Source organism: Pseudoliparis swirei, chromosome 4 (assembly GCF_029220125.1).
Source record: "Pseudoliparis swirei isolate HS2019 ecotype Mariana Trench chromosome 4, NWPU_hadal_v1, whole genome shotgun sequence".
Lineage (NCBI taxonomy): Eukaryota > Metazoa > Chordata > Actinopteri > Perciformes > Liparidae > Pseudoliparis > Pseudoliparis swirei.
The window spans coordinates 27,174,266-27,194,410 of NC_079391.1; the positions used below are offsets into that span (position 1 = coordinate 27,174,266).

The following is a 20,145-nucleotide window of genomic DNA, read 5'->3' on the forward strand; positions in this document are numbered from 1 at the left end:
CTGCAATGTTGTGCTTGTGCAGTCATTTGAGCCCAAAAGAAACATCCGGAGCCAACCCAGCAGGAACTCGGTGATCTACAGCTTTGCTGGAACGCAGCAGAGGAACCGCTGCAGCACCTTCAGAGTCCGACGGAGCCAGACCATATACTGGAAGGAGGGGCTGCTGGTCACTTTTGATGGAGGTTACCTCAGGTCAGAGACACAGTTTTGAAAAAGGATAAGTAGGCTTGAGTCAAAAAGGAGTTGATAGCAGGTCAGAGCGAGTATTCAGTCGAGGTCAAGGCCCCACTGGGACACAGAAAGTGAGTAGCTACCATAATTCAACCTGGACAATACAGGTTTTCTGACATATACAGTGATTTTAAGAAGGTCTTGAATACTAAGATCAAGCAATCTAAGGATCATGTTTGGTGCATATTCTGAACCGTGCCAGAGAGATGAATAATAATATCCTACATACCTACAATTTTATGCCGCAGTCAAAATAATTCCAATGCTAAGAATTACATCATTTACATTACAATATATTTTTTTCAAATATTCAATGACATTTTCAATTCAGTTTATTTTGCATTGCCCAAAATCACAAATAAAAAATTTGCTTCAGAGGGCTTTATAATCTGTACACATACGCCATCCCTGTCCCGGGACCTCACATCGGATCAGGAAAAACTCCCCAAAAAACTGAAAAAACTCTTTCAGGGGTAAAAAAGGGAAGAAACCTACAGGAGAGCAACAGAGGAGGATCCCTCTCCCCGGATGGACAGAAGCAATAGATGTCATGTGCATAGCGTTACAGAGTTACAACACATTCAATGGATATGACAAAAATTTATGAATAATGAGTAGTAGGCATGGACCACGATCCAGACCTCCACAATCCATAAAACAGAAGGAGGTAGAGAGGATGGGGGGGGGGGGGGGGGCTTTAAACCATGAGGTGAGGAGAAGGAAGCCAGGTCTAGGCCAGAGGCTGGATGCAGGAAGCAGGGGAAAGGACCCAGGAGGCAGGATCAGCTTCAGACACAGCCAGGTCTAATGGCCCCTATGAGACACAAAGACTCCAGGGAGGAAGTAGAGTTGGTAGTAATGTTCCTGCTGCTCTTTCTGCCTTCACATAAGTCATCTTGTGTAAAAAGTTGGACAACAGGTCAAACTTCCAGTGAAACGAAGCGGTGCCGTGTGTTTGTGCGTCTGCAGCGTGGAGTCATCCGATGTCAGCTGGAAGAGGAAGAAGACTGGAGGCATAAAGATCATCTGCCAGTCAGAGATGAGAGATTTCTCTGCCATGGCCTTCATCACAGACAACGTCAACCTTCTAATTGAGCAGTGGTTCCCTGGTCAGTGCACACAGTGACCATATCTTTTTTGATTATATTATACATGCCGTTTTTCCCTCGTAGTTGTATGAAGTTTGCGACAAGTAATGAGCATTTTATTTGGAGTGAGCACTTTGTCAGATTGTGTTTAAAAGAAATCAAGTTTAAATTAGTGTTGTGAAAAATAACGCGTTAACTCAGTTAATTCAATTACAGGTTTAACTAGTTTTTTTTTTTAACGCATTTAACGCATGCGCAGAATGAGCTTCCAATCCGTCTGTTGTTGGTCGTCGGGACGAAAAAAAAGTCACTTGCAAAATGAGCTTCCAATACACCACTTCAATCTGAACTATGTCCGCTCTCATGCAGACGGTCTGTTCATCGGTAATGATCCTTCCGCAGGTTCACCTACAGAAACCTTGTTACGACTTTTACTTCCTGGAGATCAGGGTCTCAACACGTCGATCGCGACCTGCCAGTCGATCGCGGCGTAGTGTTGGTAGATCGCATAACATTAAAAAGATTGGCCCGCCCCCTGACATGTTCTAGCACGTCTTTGTTCTTTTATTAAACTAAACGTCTGTTGTTGATCGTATCTCCACAGCAGCATGTCATTTCTGTCTCTTCGCGTTGCGTTAACACTTATCGATCTCCGTCTGGCGCGCCACAGAGCTCCGTGCGCGCGCATCGGGACCGAGCAAAAAAAAAGTCACTTGTCAATCTGTCCACCTGTCCGGGCCGGTGAGGTTTCAGTTTTGCAGCGGTGTCCCCGCCGTCCCTTTCATCACGGCCCAGTTCATGAAGAAAACCCACACAGTCAGTTTGCCTTAGCAGCTGCTAGAGGAAGACTAGAGGCCTTTAGATTGTATCATGGAGGAGTTAATGGTTGACAAACAAGAGAAACATTTTCTGTTTAACCCTCCTGTTACCTTTACATTTACTAACATATTTTACCCTCGGGGTCAATTTGACCCCAGCAATTAAAACCTCCAGAAAATTATTAGAATTAATATTGCTTCCCAAGTTTAAGTGTGAGGTACTTTATGTTTGTTTGTTGACTACCTAAATAGCCCTTTAAATAAATAAAAAAGTTGATATTTCTTATATGTTTGACACAGTGAAAAACAGCCTGGGGTCAAATTGACCCCAAAGAACACCGACATTAAACATTGAATGGGGTCAAATTGACCCGAAAGGCAACAGGAGGGTTAAACATTCTGTTTAGGATGAAGATGTATTAATGTTCCATATGGAAGAAAACTGCTAAATAACTGCTGAGTTGCAGCACCATTGTATAGAAGAATGTATAAATGTATATATCCGTCTTTTGTCATAAATCTCTATGTTCTCACAAAATATACCGAGAATATCGGTAATATGTGATTAATCATGATTAATCCACAAAAACCTGTGATTAACCCGATTAAAAATTGTAATCGTTTCACAGCCCTAGTTTAAATGCTACATTGCTTGCCAGAAACCGATCATATGGCAACTTTACTTCGGAGACAACTGTGCATTGTCTGCTCTTATTATTTTGACATGCAGTTAACAGCGCAGTCATGATTAGTTTTTCATTTTTGTTTTATGTGCATTTACTGGTATTTGCTCACCACTGTTTCTTCTTTCACAGATAAAACCACTTTCAACGTGGCCTTTTTCCTTTTCAAATACATGGTCTGTAGATGACCTAATTTATGTCAATATTAAGAGTGCTTCATTTGGAGAAGTTACTGATAAACGTTTAAGAAAGGACTTTGTTCATGTCCAGGGCTCAGAACTTCTTCCACAGCTCAGACCGCTCTGAACATATCCAGATTATTCACTGTCTGATAGTTAATTTGTAATTTGTGAATAAAAATAAACTGAATTGAATTGAATTATCAGTTCAACCTTCAGATGAGCAGCAACGAGGTCCTTCATGACCTCATCAGCATCTATACATCATACACCTTAACCATATTTCTCCTGGATGTTCAGAGAGTGAGCTTCTCCGATGCAAACATAAACTCCACTGCTGCAGGTCCAGTTCGTGCTGCAGTGTCAGCCTTCTGTAATGCAATACAAGCATAAAGGACATGAAACTAATGTAGCTGTTATTATAACCTCAAAAGGTAATTTTTAATCATCTTAAATAAAACTGTGACTGGCCCAACTCTTAAGTACCATAATAATAATAATAATAATAACTTTATTTATATAGCACCTTTAAAAACAATGTTTACAAAGTGCTCACAGAGAGTCAAAGCAAAACAAGTGGAATAGCAAGAAACCAATATTACATTTAAAAGTATATATTAAAATAAAATGAAAAATAAAAAAATTAATTAAAAACCAAATAAATTAAAAACAGAAATCCCCCCCAAAAAAACTAAATTAGGGGAACCAAAGTTCTGCATAAAAAGACGAGATCACTTAAAAGCTGTTCTATAAAAATGGGTTTTAAGAAGTGATTTAAAAGCAGTTATTGATTCTGCAAGCCTTGTCCCCTCCGGTAGGTCGTTCCAAAGTCGAGGGGCTCTAACGGCAAAAGCACGGTCACCCTTTGATTTAAGCCTCGACTCTGAAATATATATATATATATATGAACGTCTTCAGCTCTCCAATAAACAGCGGATGACGTACATGTCTTGTGTCTATGTGACCTTCCCTTGTAGCGTTGACAGCCAGCGAGAGTGACGGGAGTCTCCTCATCGAGCAGTTCGCCCCCTGTCCCCTCTGTGCCTCGCTGGGCCAGCAGAAGCGGGCCGAGGTCGAAGCCAGCCCGGTCGGCCAAGTCGAAGAGAAAACAGCTGGTGGAGGAGATGGGGTGCATTACTTTAACATGGAGGACTGTGTGCTGGCGGCGGTGGAGAAGGAGCACATCGTGTGTCCTCAGCACCCTGACCAGCCCGTCACCCTCCAGGAACTGGTCCCAGAGCTGTTCATGACTGACTTCCCTGCACGGTAACCCTCTAACCGCTTACTGGATCATATCATTGAACAACCTGATCTAGTCATTACAATGGACAAGTGTCAGACACGCTTCACCACACACGTCTCACCCTTTTCTATGTCAACACAGCTGTCTATACAGGCGAGTAACAGCTCATTGTTTTTACATTTAACTGTGACTTTTTAGGCTTCAGGGCTTCTCGACTCCCACTTCTGTAAAATGTAACTACATTGAGTGCTGGCAAAGCTCATCTGAGTGCGAAGCAGAACTGTGGCTGAAGATATCAGTCTCTTTTACACACTGATCAATACAAAATGAGAATATATAGTTATTGTGTTCTTATTAGGAGTCTGTGGAGGATTGTCACAGCCACGCACTGGACTTTTAGTGTGTGTGTGTGTTTGTGGTGCGCAATGATAAATACCTGTCTCTTTAAAGTAGCACAGACCCATGGAAACAGTTAAACAGTCACTCCAAATATTAGTGTAGTTGTACTGGAGCGCTTGAAGCATGGAAGACGGATGTTGATATAAACACGTGTGCCACCACCTAACATCATCCACTTTTACAGCTGTATACTAGTATAAGCACACTTGAGTGTGAGATGAGTCTATTTTAGCCTTGGCCAATTGGCTTTACTTTACAATACCGACGTTTTTGAAGTACATCTGTTTTTCCGGCAATTATCAACACATTTCAGTCCGGCCCTCTCCCAATTCCAAGAAGTCACTGTTTCCCCGGATAGATTTGTCTACGTTGTTTTGCATCAACTTGGAGGATGTTAACTGAGGTACTTCCAACCGAATTCAGGAAATAAATGTGTCAGACACAACAAGGACGGCTCAAGTGCTTAACATGATGCATTCAAAATAAACACTAGATGCCGTATGACACATTAAATCATGGGCCGTGGAGAACACAAAAGCTTTTCATCTGAGATTAGAGGCGGTCAAAGTCGGGACAAGTCTTCTATCTTCCGGACGTTTGTTCCAGTTCTCTGGTACAGAGAAGTTAAACGCTACTTCTCCATATATAGTGGGGATAGCCCCAAACCATTGAGGGCACGGCACTAGTACTTTAATCTCAGTTCAGGGACCTGAGGACTTGTTTGATGGATGAAGAAGCATCATTTGAATGAGCGGAAGCTGACAGTTTATATGGGATAAACTGCTAGTTTATCCAGATGAACTAAACCACTTTTTTTGGAGATCAAACTGAAAGTCAGCACCCTTGGGACGTTGCTAACATTCCCTCCATCGATCAAGAACACTGCAGGAAGGGCAGCAGTCGTACAGAGTTGAGGCAGGAAGTGGGACTATGACGTGTGATGAATACTTACATAAACAACTTTACTCTCCGTTGCGTTTTCTCTTCATATTAATTATGGCTTAATTAATCTTTCCGACGTGTCTAATCGTCGCCGTGTATGTGTGTTGATCCGTCGGTCTGTGGGGGTGAGCACGAGGAACACTGACCGCGTGTGTGTTCGTGTGTCAGGCTGTTTTTAGACGGGGAACAGCTGGAGTACTCCGAGGAGGAGAATAACATCCTTGGTCAGGGAGGCAGCGGGACCGTCATCTACAGAGCCCGATATCGGAACCAGCCGGTGGCCATCAAACGCTTCCACTTCAGGAAGTGTCGACAGCAGTCCGTCAGCAGCGAGACAGGTACTCGTGGGGGGGGGGGGGGGGGGGGAGCTCCTGAAACAGCATTTAGATTAACTGTGTAATAAAAACCAATAGTACACGGCCACTGTCACTTTTAACACTACATAAATTGAAAAGACAGTTTCCTGGCTCGGAATATTGATATGATACGAAGGAAATGTGGCCCATACAAACGACGTGCTGTGAGCCTCTTGTGAGAAGATGTATCACTCTTTTGCAAAAAATCTGTACTCTGCTGATAATTAGCTTTGCATTCCTTTGTTCATCGTGTGACCTCAGCCACTCAAAGGTGCAGCCAAATAATGATTCATATTCACACACTGGAGTGTTTACTGTGGTATCCATTGGTGCATCCCATGTTCTTCATCAGCTAATGTAAATGTGAGTTAACCTAAGTACGTTTTGCACATTTCCAAAGAGTAAAAGGAGGACACAGATGGAGTAAAACATGGAGGCTTATTGTGAACATGATGCCGTATGAGCTCCTGGAGCAGCCATTCTGGCTCAGATCTATTCTCTGCGTCTCACATTTGAAAAGTCATTCCTTTGGTGCTCCCTCTCGTTCCCTTCTTTCTGGCCTCAGACACCATGGTGAAACACCTGCAGTCTGCAGATGCCTGTCGGAGCTTCTCTGAGTTTCGCCAGGAGGCCAGCATGTTGCACTCCCTGCAGCATCCCTGCATCGTCTCTCTGGTGGGCATCAGCATCCATCCGCTCTGCTTCGCCCTGCAGCTGGCCCCCCTGGGCAGCCTCAACACTGTGTTGGCGGAGAAGCGCAAAGGCACGTCGAGATTTCTGCATGGTGTCACTGCTCACTTGAAGTTGGTCCTAAAGCCTGTTTCTATGTTTTTCTCGCCGTAGGCTCCGGATACATGCCACTTGGTCACATGCTAACTTTCAAAGTAGCCTATCAGATTGCAGCAGGACTGGCGTACCTTCACAGGAAGAGCATCATCTTCTGCGACCTCAAATCTGATAATATCCTGGTGTGGTCTCTGGAGGTCTGTGTATAGATTACCATTATACAGCCATACATTTATGGATTATTGACACTATTCTGTATTTATCTTGTGTATTTATGAAAGAACATCAACATAACAGACTTTTTCACAATAAAGTCAATAAAGTCCTGAACTTATTTCCTGTGTTGTTGCTGCTGTTTTCAGAGACTTGAATTATCTTACCTGTTTATTCATTTTTGTATTGTTTTCCAGGTGCAGGATCCAGTTAACATTAAACTGTCTGACTACGGCATTTCTCGACAAACCTTTCACGAGGGGGCGTTGGGGGTGGAGGGCACACCAGGTTACCAAGCCCCTGAGATCCGACCAGGCATCGTGTATGATGAGAAGGTACTGACCGCCTCTAATTAACCCACATTAGGGATACTACAAACATACATACATACATACATACATATATACATACATACATATATACATATATACATACATACATACATACATATATATATACATACATACATATATACATATATACATACATATAGTATATACAGACATACATATATACATACATACATACATACACATACATACATATATACATACATACAGTATATACAGACATACATATATACATACATATATACATACATATGTACATAAATATATACATATATATATATATACATACATATATACAAACAAATACATATACACATACATATATATATATATATACATACAAACATGCATATATATATGCATATATACATACATTTAATTCAGTGTATTTTGTATAGATAAAACCGTGTGGGTAGTGTATTGTTTAGGTAGTTTAATCAAGTTTCAAGTTTCAAGTTTCAAGTTCTTATTGTCACATCCCCTTTTATACAAGTATAATCGGTTTGTGAAATTCTTATGTGCAAAACACCCGACAGCAGTAGCAGACTAAAAAAAGAATAAGAATGAGAATAAACTATACAATATCCACACAAAAAAAGAAGAAAGTATTAACAATATATGTATATAAAACAATGTAATAAAATATACACTTTTTTGAGACAATATATATATATATATGTATATACATACAATATATATATACAATATATATATATATAAAACAATGTAATAAAATATACACCATGGCCATAGATATTCACAGAATATGTTCTGGTGTATAGTGTTAATGAGGGTCTCAGTCCTTGTTCAGTAGCCTGGGACAAAGTCAGATTATTGTGCACATACACAATTGATATTGATCTTGCTCTGGGCCGACTTGACTGATAACCTGAGTTGTTTGAATTCAGCCAGGACGTGTTTTCTCTGCTGACTTCCATTAAGTACACAGTAGCGTATTGGCCTGATATTGCTGGCCTCGGCCCCTCCTCACCCGAGGGGGGCTAGCTTTACGAGAGCGTACTGTTTTACTGGCCCTGACTTTGTAGAATAAGCTCTCAGCGTGAAGAGAATAAGCCAATCAGATCCTCTCACATAGAATTTGCTGACTTCAGCCAATCAAACTGGCTATTAATTTCACTTTTTAATGAGGTTTAACTCGTCTAATAAAATGCAGACTAGGCTGGATAGTAAACAAATGGTGGAGCGAGTGGGAAAGGAATAAAGCATGTAATAGGACAATAAATGAAAAGCAGCTTCATGGCTGTTATCGTGTTTACCAGCTGTGGTTGTCTTGGCAGAAAAATGAACATGTGTTAGTGTTTGTCAGTTGAGCATCTGGACAATCTATAGTAACACGACTAGAAAAGTGTTCTACGCCATTTGTTGGCTAATACCACTACCACTGAAAGACTAAAACGTGGAGTATACTAAAAGAAGACCGTGCTCTATTCTAGAAATATGTAAACAAAGTGTTTGACAACTTATTTTCTCTAATCGATAAAATAATAAATAAATTACAATGTTCACCAGGGTCCGATTCTTCAAACCTACTTTCATTTATTTTATTGCTTAGAATAAAAATGTGTTTTCTGGAAAAGTAATGTGTAAATATATATTTATATATATATTTCTTAATGGAAGAGCTGTACAGTTTTTTGCAGAAATGGATCATAAACAGTGCAAAGAATATGTGCATAAATAGTAAAGATGAATGTAAATGTTAGAGAAGACCAATGCTTATGTCCAGGAGCCTGAGACTTGTTTTGCAACCTTCACACGCTGCTTCCTGTCATAAAGGAGGTCTCATGGTATTGATGGATGATGGTATTAAAGGTGGAGTGGAAATCAACGCAGTCGGCAAACTACAGTGGTCGGTCAGTGAGGTGGAGCAGGACAAGGCGCTTTCAACACAGAAGTCAGGGCAACAGTAGTTGTCAAGTCCTCTGTTCCTTGTTTTTTTGGTACGGGCATGATGGTGGAGGCCTTGAAGCAGGCTGAAACGTGGCTTGTCTCCAGTGATGCGTTGAACAGGTCTGTGAACACCAGAGACAATAGATCAGCACGGTCTGTTCTACTCGCCTGAGGCACTGCAGCATGAGCCTCCACAGATGGCACACTGTTCGTTAAATGAATACATTAATGATCGAAACACACCACCAAGTGTAAACCTTTCTAGTCTTCCTGTGAGTTTAAAGTTTTCAGATCAAGAAACAGTGCTGCAGAATTCCTAGCCCCTTTCACACAGACTGTAGCGCGTTCCGCCTCAATGAAATAGAGGACAGAGTTGTGATGATCTGGTTGTGCGGATGTGATCACAGAGCCGAGTTGAAGTCTGTGTGAAAAGGAACAGCCGGTATGGCGGAACAGTTGTGAGGTTTTGATGTTATTTTGTCAGGTTCTTTGTGACGGGGTGAGGCTCAGGCGCAGAAAGACAGGCTGGACGCAATATAAACTAGAACGGGCACTCGGTAGAGCGCATACCTTCGCATATCACAAGATTGGGCATTGAATTATGAACATTTTGGCATTAGTTGCATGCCAATTGGACAAAAATGTATCGTGCTATGGTTAAAAAAAAGATTCAAGATTCAAGATTCAAGATGTTTTATTTGTCACATACACACACAGGGTGTGCAGTGAAATGAAAGTGGCAATGCTCAGCAGGAATGTGCAAGGGCAACAAGTACACACTATTTACAAATAAAAAACAACACAATATTTACAGTAAGTGTGTGTGTGTGTGTGTGTGTGCCTAAGAGGGGCAGTTGTGTGGGTCTATGTGGGGGTCCTGGTGAGGTCGGAGTTCACAATCCTGATGGCCTGAGGAAAGAAACTCCGTCTCAGTCTCTCTGTTCTTGCAGCGTGACTACGGAGGCGCCTGCCTGACCGCAGCAGCTGAAACAGTCTGTTGTTGGGGTGGTGAGGATCCTTCATGATCCTGCCGGCTCTGGTTCTGCACCTCCTGGTGTACAAGTCCTGCAGGGTGGGAGTGTAGTTCCAATAGTGCGTTCAGCCGAACGCACTACTCTCTGCAGAGCCTTCCTGTCCTGAGCGGAGCAGTTGCCAAACCAGGCTGTGATGCTTCCTGTCAGGACGCTCTCTACAGCTCCAGAGTAGAAGGACTGAAGGATCCTCTGGGAAACTTTAAATTTCCTCAGCTGCCTGAGGTGGTAGAGGCGCTGCCTTGCCTTTCTCACCAGAGTGTCTGTGTTTGTTGACCATGTCAGATCCTCGGTGATGTGGACTCCCAGGTATTTATACCCGCTCACCCTCTCCACAGTAGTCCCGTTAATCCCCAGTGGTGAGTACGTCCTCTGTTGTTGTACCCTCCTAAAGTCCACAATCAGCTCCTTAGTTTTGGTGACATTCATGATGAGGCTGTTGTCCTGGCACCAGAGTGACAGATCAGCAACTTCCTCCAGGTAGGCCTTCTCGCCGTTGTCGGAGAACAGGCCCACCACCACTGTGTCACCCACAAACATGATGATGGTGTTGAGCTGAACCTGGCCACACAGTCATGTGTGTACAGGGAGTACAGTAGGGGCTGAGGACGCAACCCTGGGGGATCCTGTGTTCAGGGTGAGGGATTTGAGGTGTGTCTGCCCACCCTGACCACCTGTGGCCTGGCGGTCAGGAAGTCCAGGATCCAAGCACACAGGGGGTGTTCAGTCCCAGCTCAATCAGCTTGCCGCCAGTCTGGAGGGACTATGGTGTTGAAAGCTGAACTATAATCAATGAACAGCAGTCTGACATAGCCCCCCCTCTGGCTGTCCAGATGAGAGAGTGTGGTGTGCAGTACCTGGGAGACAGCATCATCCGTGGATCTGTTTGGGCGATAAGCAAACTGCAGCGGGTCCATGGAGGAAGGGAGGAAGGCGCAGATGTAGTCCTTTATCAGCCTCTCAAAGCATTTCATGACCACCGAGGTGAGGGCCACCGGTCGGTAGTCATTCATACATGCTGGAGAAGCATTCTTGGGCACAGGGACAATAGTGGATCTCTTGAAGCAGGCGGGGACCACGGACTCAGCCAGGAGAGGTTGAATATTGTGGTGAACACTGGAGCTAGCTGGTTAGCACAGGTCTTCAGTACTCGCCCAGATATGCCATCTGGACCTGCAGCTTTCCTGGTGTTCACCCTCAACAGAGCCCTCCTCACACTGTGCTCGGTCACAGAGAGTGTGTTCATCCCCAGCGGTAGAACTCACCTCGGCTACGCTAACGGTGTTGTTGTTAGCCGGCGAGCTAGCGCTGTTGTTGCTAGCCTCAAACCGTGCATAAAATGAGTTCAGGTCGTCCGCTAGGGATGCGTCGGCACTCACCATTGCGTGGTCTGCTCTGGTAGTTTGTGATAGTCCGTAGCCCCTGCCATAGGCGCCTGGTGTCGCGCTGCTCCATCTGTGATTCCACTCTGTCTCGGTACTTCCTCTTGGCTTCCTTCACCGCCCTCCTCAGTCCATAGACCGCTGCCTTGTACTCGTCCATGTTGCCGGATACAAGACCGGAGTTATAGGCAGCAGTACGGGCGTTCACAGCTTCACGGATGGATCTATCAACCCACGGCTTTTGGTTAGGAAAGACCCTAACTTTTACCGTGGAGACGATGGTGTCCGTTAGCGTTGCTATGAGGCTCATTGCTACTTCCGCAAACTCGCTGACGTCACTGGAACTGGATTGGATCATGTCCCAGTCGACGATACGTAGAGCGTCCTGTAGCTCAGCCTCTGATTGGTCAGACCACCGCTTTACGTTCCTCGTCACTACCGCTTCCCGCGCGATCCTTTGTTTATACTCCGGAAGCAGAAAAATGGCGGCATGGTCTGATTTCCCTAACGGAGGGAGAGAGACAGCCTTGTAGCCTCTCTTGAATGGCGTATAGCAGTGGTCCAACGTTCTTTCCATTCTGGTAGCACACGTAATGTGCTGGTGAAAGTTCGGCATGACTTTTTTTAGGTTTGCCTTGTTAAAGTCCCAGCCACCACCACAGCCGCGTCGGGATACTTGTTCTGATGCCGACATAACACATCATGTAGGTCCGATAGTGCTACGTCGGTGTCCGCTTGTGGTGGTATGTAGACGGCTGTGGTGATGACCGAGCTGAACTCCCGGGGAAGGTAGAATGGACGGCATGAGATCGTCAGATGTTCCAGGTTCGGCGAGCAGGAACGAGAAAGAGTCTTAATGTTCTTGGGGTCACACCACATGTTGTTTGTCATGAAGCAAACCCCTCCACCCTTAGATTTACCAGACTCTTCCGTTCTGTCTGCACGGAAAACAGAGAAGGACTCGGTTGGGCATATGACTCGATCCGCACCAGCGGGTCAGCCAAGTTTCCGTCAGACAAAAGATGTTACAATCCCGCATGTCCCGTTGGAATCTGATCCTTGCCCTAAAATCATCCATCTTATTTTCCAGAGACTGGACGTTAGCAAGAAGGATGCTGGGCAAAGGTGGACGGTGGGCTTGAACTCTCAGTCTGTTCAATTCCGCTCCGTTTCCCTCGATGTTTTCGTCGTCTCCCCGTAGTAGCGGCTCCACTGTTGTTGTGGTTCGCTCGTACAATCTCTGCCGGCCACGCTGGATCGATGGAAAAAGTGGACAAAAACCCTTGTTTTGCGCAAAAGTTTATGTCCAAAAGTGTGCTGCGGTCGTATGTTGTTAGTGCCGATGTGTTTGTGGCAAAGAAAATATTAAAAATAAACACAAAAACTAAAAGAGTGCACAATCTCCGCGGAGCTGCCGCGACGGCGACTGGACACAGCCGCGCCATCGTGAGACCTTTCCATGACCTTTCCATGACCTTGACCTTGACCTTTGACCCGATTGATCCCAAAATCTAATCAAATGGTCCCCGGATAATAACCAATCATCCCACCAAATTCCATGTGATTCAAGAAGATTTGACCTGTTCATGACCTTTGACCTTGACCTTTGACCCGATCGATCCCAAAATCTAATCAACTGGTCCCCGGATAATAAACAATCATCCCACCAAATTTAATTCGATTCGGTTCAATACTTTTTGAGTTCTGCGAACGATTTTGACCTGTTCATGACCTTTGACCTTGACCTTTGACCCGATCGATCCCAAAATCTAATTAACTGGTCCCCGGATAATAAACAATCATCCCACCAAATTTCATGCGATTCGGTTCAATACTTTTTAAGTTTTGCGAATAACACGCATACAAATAAATAAATACACGGCGATCAAAACATAACCTTCCGGCATTTTCAATGCGAAGGTAATAACAAAAAAGCACTCTTTAATGAGGCAAAACAGTTTATAAAAAAACAAGGTCCAAAAGGGGCAGGCAGAGAATCCAGGTTCAGGGCAGGCAGGGTCAACAGGCAGAACCAGAAGAATTGGGATCCGAGGATAATTAGACCGGAAGAGTTCTAAACAGTCTTGGTTTGTAAAAAGGTAATTTAGTCAAATGCATGTTCCTCATCTAGTAAGTTAAATTTTTACTTTGTAATATGGGTTTAGGCACTTTTAAACAAGCATGACAGGGTCAAGTCTCCTTAGCTTTCTCCGGATAAAAACGGTGGTCATAATAAAGAGCGAGAAGGTGCTAGACTAGTTAAATGGTGGTCAGGAGGACTTGTTTTTATGAATATGCCATGCTATGTTTGCCATAGCTCCTGTGACACCATAGCATACCCAAGACCGTAAGTATATATGGAGTCACTACTAAATGATGTCACCACAGAAATAGTTCAGTGCTTTTGGCGTTGAACAACTGTTTGGCTCTGCAGTTATTATTCTGGGAAGTCCCACATGGGCTGAGTCCCCAACCATTATCTGTGACCACTCAGACAGGAATCTATTTGGGTATTTTGGTCCTCAGATATGGGTTTCAAGGATTAGATAAAAGTGAAAGAAGTGGTAGTCGCCTTTTTTCAATAACACTTAACAAATATTGCTGGGGTCAATTGTAAACAAGGGGAAAAAACCGGAGTATATACAGTCCCTTCCCCACTGGACAGAGACACCCACTCACATCTGGCTTCTGTCTTCAGTGAAAGGTTACAATATCTGTGTTCATTGCCAGGACAAATGAGTACAGCTCTGATCAGCAGTGATGGAAACATAAAACTGGGCTGGACACGCTCACTATTGGCCCCTTTTACGGTGCGATGCCAAGTGAAAATGTCATAAATGACTCTGGGTTGAGAGTTTTGGCGGAGAATGACTAAGTAACAGATAAGAAGTGACCAGTGTAAGACGTGTTCTAGTTATTGACTCTGCTTATGTTGCTGGTGCGTCTGTGAAGTTGAACAGGAATTAATAACAGAGGCCGGTGAAAGTTCACAGCTTCAAATGAGTCTAACACCTATTTTAGTAGGTTTTCAAGTGTTTACAAAAACAAATGTATGCGCTAATTTGGTGAGAAAACGACGAATGAGCTCCAAAAGCACTGTCTGGTTTGATGTTGCATAACATTGCAGGAGGTCTTGATAACCACAGATGTAACTCAGAAACTGGGCCTGATGTTCCTTGTGTCTTCTAAAGGTGGACATGTTCTCCTATGGTATGGTGCTGTATGAGCTGCTGTCTGGGAGGAGGCCAGCGCTTGGTCACCACCAGCTTCAGATCGCCAAGAAGCTCTCCAAAGGCATCCGGCCGGTGCTGGGCAGTCCAGAGGAGGTTCAGTTCTACTGCCTCCACAGCCTGCTGACTGAATGCTGGGACACAAAGCCTGAGAAGGTGAGCATACCTGCTTCTTCACACTATTTTAATTGGCCAACCCAGTGTGCTGCTCACAGTGTGGTAGCCGACTTAGTGGTTCAAAGACAAAACATTCACAAACACACCGACACACTTGTCAGCCACCATCACAAAAACTTAGTTTTAGAACTGTGAGGGATCATGCCCGTGTCAAATTGGACATTCAATTCAATTCAGTTTATTTGTATAGCCCAATTTCACAAATTACAAATTTGTCTCGGAGTGCTTTACAATCTGTACACATAGACATCCCTGCCCCAAAACCTCACATCGGACCAGGAAAAACTCCCAAATAACCCTTCAGGGGGAAAAAAAGGAAGAAACCTTCAGGAGAGCAACAGAGGAGGAGGTAAAAAAAAGTGACAATCGTAACAGCAGAGAGATAGCATGTGCAGATAACAACAAGTGAATCACAGAAATACATTGGCAGAGCTAAACACAAAATTCAGAGCGTAACAATCCGTCATCGAGGAGCTAACGACGCTAACAGCACGAACAGTGTAAACAACGAGAGCGGTGCTGATGGAGTTCACCGTGTTAACCCAAGGGTGGGTGCTACGCTTCCGAGCCACCTCCGACCTATAGAAGGAACGGCGGTATCGCCTGTAACCGACTAACCGACGTGTGACTCGCTAGCCACAAGGGCACACACGCTGGCAATCACATGCACCAGCACCACACACGGAGGGAGAGTTCAGTCTCTGTTCAGGGAGACATTACTCACTCTAGTTCACTGTACTTTACATCGCTCAATGTTGTTGCTACAATAAGGCTCTGAATTTTAAATGAAGCATATTTTGTATAAAATAAATGTAATCATATCAACTTACTCCATAAGTAAGCATGATGCATAATGTCTCAGTGCAACAGTCAAACAACCAATGTCCAATAACATATCAGTTACCTTGTTTGTGTGTGTGTGTGTGTGTGTGTGTGTGTGTGTGTGTGTGTGTGTGTGTGTGTGTGTGTGTGTGTGTGTGTGTGTGTGTGTGTGTGTGTGTGTGTGTGTGTGTGTGTGTGTGTGTGTGTGTGTGTGTGTGTGTGTGTGTGTGCAGAGGCCGGTGGCCATGCAGTGTGTGAGGCAGATGCAGCAGCCCAGCTTCCCGTGCCTCAGGTATCTATTGTCCTGTGACAGCCACTCGCAGCTCTTCCTGTCCCCGCTGCAGGGACACAGCGCTGTTTTCTGGAACGGAGACAAGGACAACAGGTTTGTTTTAACTCTTTAGCATGTATGACAAAAACTGCCTCTTTTCATACATTTCTTTGAATTGTTAAATGAGGTGACTGTCTGCCTCCCGGACTGAAAGTGGAAGCTGGTTCCATAAAAAAGGAGCTTGATAACTGAAGGCTCTGGCTCGCATCCTACTCTAGTGGGGCAATATGGTCCTATGAACTCTCTAGTGGAGGAATATGGTACTATGGACTCTCTAGTGAGGGTAGTATGGTACTTTGAACTCTCTAGTGGGGCAATATGGTACTATGAACTCTCTAGTGGGGTAGTATGGTACTATGGACTCTAAAGTGAGGGTAGTATGGTACTATGGACTCTAAAGTGAGGGTAATATGGTACTATGGACTCTCTAGTGGAGTAATATGGTACTATGGACTCTGTAGTGGGGTATTATGGTACTATGGACTCTCAAGTGAGGGTAGTATGGTACTTTGGACCCTCGAGTGGGGAAATATGGTACTATGAGCTCTAATGTGGGGTAGTATGATACTATGAGCTCTATAGTGGGGTAGTATGGTACTACAACCTTTCTTAAGATATGATGGTGCCTCACCGATTAAGGCTTTGTAGGTGAGAAGAAGGATTTAAAATGATATTCTTGATTTTACAGGGAGCCAGTGTTAACACAGGAGAAATAATATCTTTTTTTTCATAGTTTATGTTACTACATGGGCTGCAGCATTCTGGATCAATTGGAGAGATTTAAGAGACTTATTAGAGATGCCTGGTGATAAGGAATTGCAGCAACTTAGTCTAGAAGTAACAAACGCATGCAGTAGTTTTTCTGCTTCGTTTTAAAACAAGATGTGCCAGATTTTCTTTTTAAAAGGCAGTTTGAGTTATCTATAAACAGGATATATGTTGTTTAACTCCCACAAAAAACAAAGATAATCAGAACTATCCCCTCCCACCCCCTAAGCACAGTAACAAACTGCTCCATTGTATTCTGTGTGTGGCAGCAGGATTCCAGGTTAATCTCTGTCCAATAAAAGCAGCTTTCATCCCTTCATACAGGTGGTGTTAATGACTGCTGCTGACTCCTGTCGAACCCTTCCTGCCGTTAACCCCTTCACTGTGATAAGACCTCGTTAGCTCCCCTCCCCCGACTCTCCCGCTGCCCTCCACTAGACCTCAGGCCCTGGGAACTGTCTGTGGGAGGCAGTGGTCAAGCCCCCCCAGTCATTTACACATTGTCAATAGTAATGAACTCCTTCCACCCACACAAAGCTGATGGAGCACATCCTGACACCTCCCTATTGACATTTAGCAATCTATCAATAAAGTGAAGAAGGAGAAGAAGAAGAGATACAATTATGTGTCAGGCCATTGCACACACATCCTGAGTGTGTGCTTTTCTGTTCACTCACTTTTATTTACTCTTCTGTGCGACTGTGGCTCAGTGGTAGAAGATCTGTTCTGCAATCAGAGGATCGACCACACTTTTTTTTCCGACCACACTTTTTTCTAAGATGGCATTAGATTAGATGATAATTAGTTATCATCAAAAGCAGCACAAGACACAGTCTAAACGTTTAAAGGTGGTAAACAGATAAAGAACCACTTCAGAAAATGAAATTAAGAAATGAGAGACATTCACAAGCCTACATATATATGTGTTTATTGGTCTAGAGGTGTTGGCTAACTATACACCTATCTCATACCTTTCCTTCCTCTTTAATATCCTTGAGAAATCAGTTGTGTGACTTTCGACATCATACTAGTTTATTTGAGGAGTTTCAGTCAGACTCAGGATTTAGAAAACACCACAGCACAGCGACAGCACTATTGAACATTACAAATGACCTCCTAGTGGCATCAGATAAAGGACTCATCTCTGTACTGGTCTTGTTAAACCTTAGTGCTGCATTCGATACCATTGACCATGACGTCCTATTACAGAGACTGGATCAGTCGATTGGCATTTCAGGCACCGCACTAAGTTGGTTTACTTGAATGCACTTATTGTAAGTCGCTTTGGATAAAAGCGTCTGCTAAATGACATGTAATAATGTAATGTTTAAATCCTATTTATCAGCTCGATCTCAATTTGTAATCGATGAAGCCTCGATGACCCCCAACGTTAGTCACGGAGTTCCACAAGGTTCTGTGCTCGGACAAATTTTATTTACCTTTTACAGTATATGCTTCCTTTGGGCAATATTATCAGGAAACACTCCATACATGTTCATTGTTATGCAGTGTTATATACAATTATATCAATCAGAAATAAATGTATTTTAATTAAATTAAAATATTTATACTGATGCAGTATTTATATACTATATATAGAAAAAAACAGTGCATGTTTCATATTTGCCTGTCCATTCATCAAACATGATATTCCGAGTTATATACTGGTGGAAGGACACTATTTCAATGCCGATGATAAACCCAGTTATGCCATTATTATGTTGTGTCACTTGCTCTTATTGAATGTGTATTCCTGTTCCTCTTTTGTAGGAGTTACAGTGTGGTGAATGTGGAGAAGGGCCAGATGGAGGTGAAGAGGATGTTGTGTCCCGGCAGCAGGATCAGCTGTCAGATGAAAATGGGTAACATTCTCTGGATGGCCACTGAGGTACACACCACTTTAAATCTCATTCATCATGTTCATATCTCTTTTCGAGTCTTCTGACCACTTCATCATTCACCCATTCATACACTGATGACAGGGGTTAAGGTGCCACCTGCCCATCAAGAGTCACTAACATTCATTCATAGTTTAATTAAATTCAGTTTGTGTTGTATAGCTCGAATCACAAATCAGCCTCAGGGCTTTACAATCTGTACACATACGACATCCCTGTCCCAGGACCTCACATCGGATCAGGAGAAACTCCCCACAAAAAATAAAAATAAACCTTCTCCCCGGATGGACAGAAGCAAGCTTGATAACTGACGGCTCTGGATCCCATCCTACTTTTTAGGACTCTTTTTTCTCTTTAGGTCTTATTAAATTAGTCTCATTGTCATTTATTGTAAAACCTTGCGGCGTGTATTTGTTTAATAGGAGCAGGAGATTTTCATCTACAGTCTGAAGGACATGTGTCCTCTCAGTCAACCCCAGAAACAGTTCTCTTGTCCAGCCATCATCACCTGCCTGTTTCCTGTCCCAGCAAGAGAACAGGTCAGCTCCCATCTGCACGCACGCACGCATCAAGACACGATTATATGCGCACAACTGAATAAAACATCATTTGTTCACATATTCAGACGTATGTATTTTCAGCGTTAGCTAACATACACTACCGTTCAAAAGTTTGGGGTCATCCAGACAATTTTGTGTCTTCCATGAAAACTCACTTTTATTTATCAAATGAATTGAAAATTGAATAGAAAATATAGTCAAGACATTGACAAGGTTAGAAATAATGATTAATATTTGAAGTATTCATTTTGTTCTTCAAACTCCAAGCTCAAAGGAAGGCCAGTTGTATAGCTTATATCACCAGCATAACTGTTTTCAGCTGTGCTAACATAATTGCACAAGGGTTTTCTAATCAGATATTAGTCTTCTAAGGCGATTAGCAAACACAATGTACCATTAGAACACTGGAGTGACAGTTGATGGAAATGGGCCTCTATACACCTATGGAGATATTTCATTAGAAACCAGACGTTTCCACCTAGAATAGTCATTTACCACATTAACAATGTATAGTGTGTATTTTTGATTAATGTTATCTTTATTGAAAAAACAGTGCGTTTCTTTGAAAAATAAAGACATTTCTAAGTGACCCCAAACTTTTGAACGGTAGTGTACATCTTTCATATTGGTCTCATATCCTGTTCAAGTTGTGTGACAGCAGTTTTAGCAGATCAGACCTGTAACATGTATTTGATGCTTCTTGCAAAGCTGAAGGGAACTGAATACTTAAAGACCACAGCAGCACAG

General features: G+C 43.2%; 1 protein-coding gene across 1 annotated transcript in view; it reads left to right on the forward strand.

Moving 5' to 3' along the window:
* Positions 1-20,145, forward strand: part of lrrk1 (leucine-rich repeat kinase 1) — a 77,628-nt gene that overhangs the window by 49,067 nt on the left and 8,416 nt on the right. The window contains exons 23-33 of the mRNA XM_056412011.1: positions 23-192; positions 1,201-1,340; positions 3,977-4,265; positions 5,752-5,921; positions 6,505-6,702; positions 6,783-6,922; positions 7,136-7,273; positions 14,804-14,998; positions 16,075-16,226; positions 18,711-18,828; positions 19,261-19,377. Coding sequence (XP_056267986.1) covers positions 23-192; positions 1,201-1,340; positions 3,977-4,265; positions 5,752-5,921; positions 6,505-6,702; positions 6,783-6,922; positions 7,136-7,273; positions 14,804-14,998; positions 16,075-16,226; positions 18,711-18,828; positions 19,261-19,377 — 1,827 coding nt within the window. The remainder of the gene's footprint in view (positions 1-22; positions 193-1,200; positions 1,341-3,976; positions 4,266-5,751; positions 5,922-6,504; positions 6,703-6,782; positions 6,923-7,135; positions 7,274-14,803; positions 14,999-16,074; positions 16,227-18,710; positions 18,829-19,260; positions 19,378-20,145) is intronic.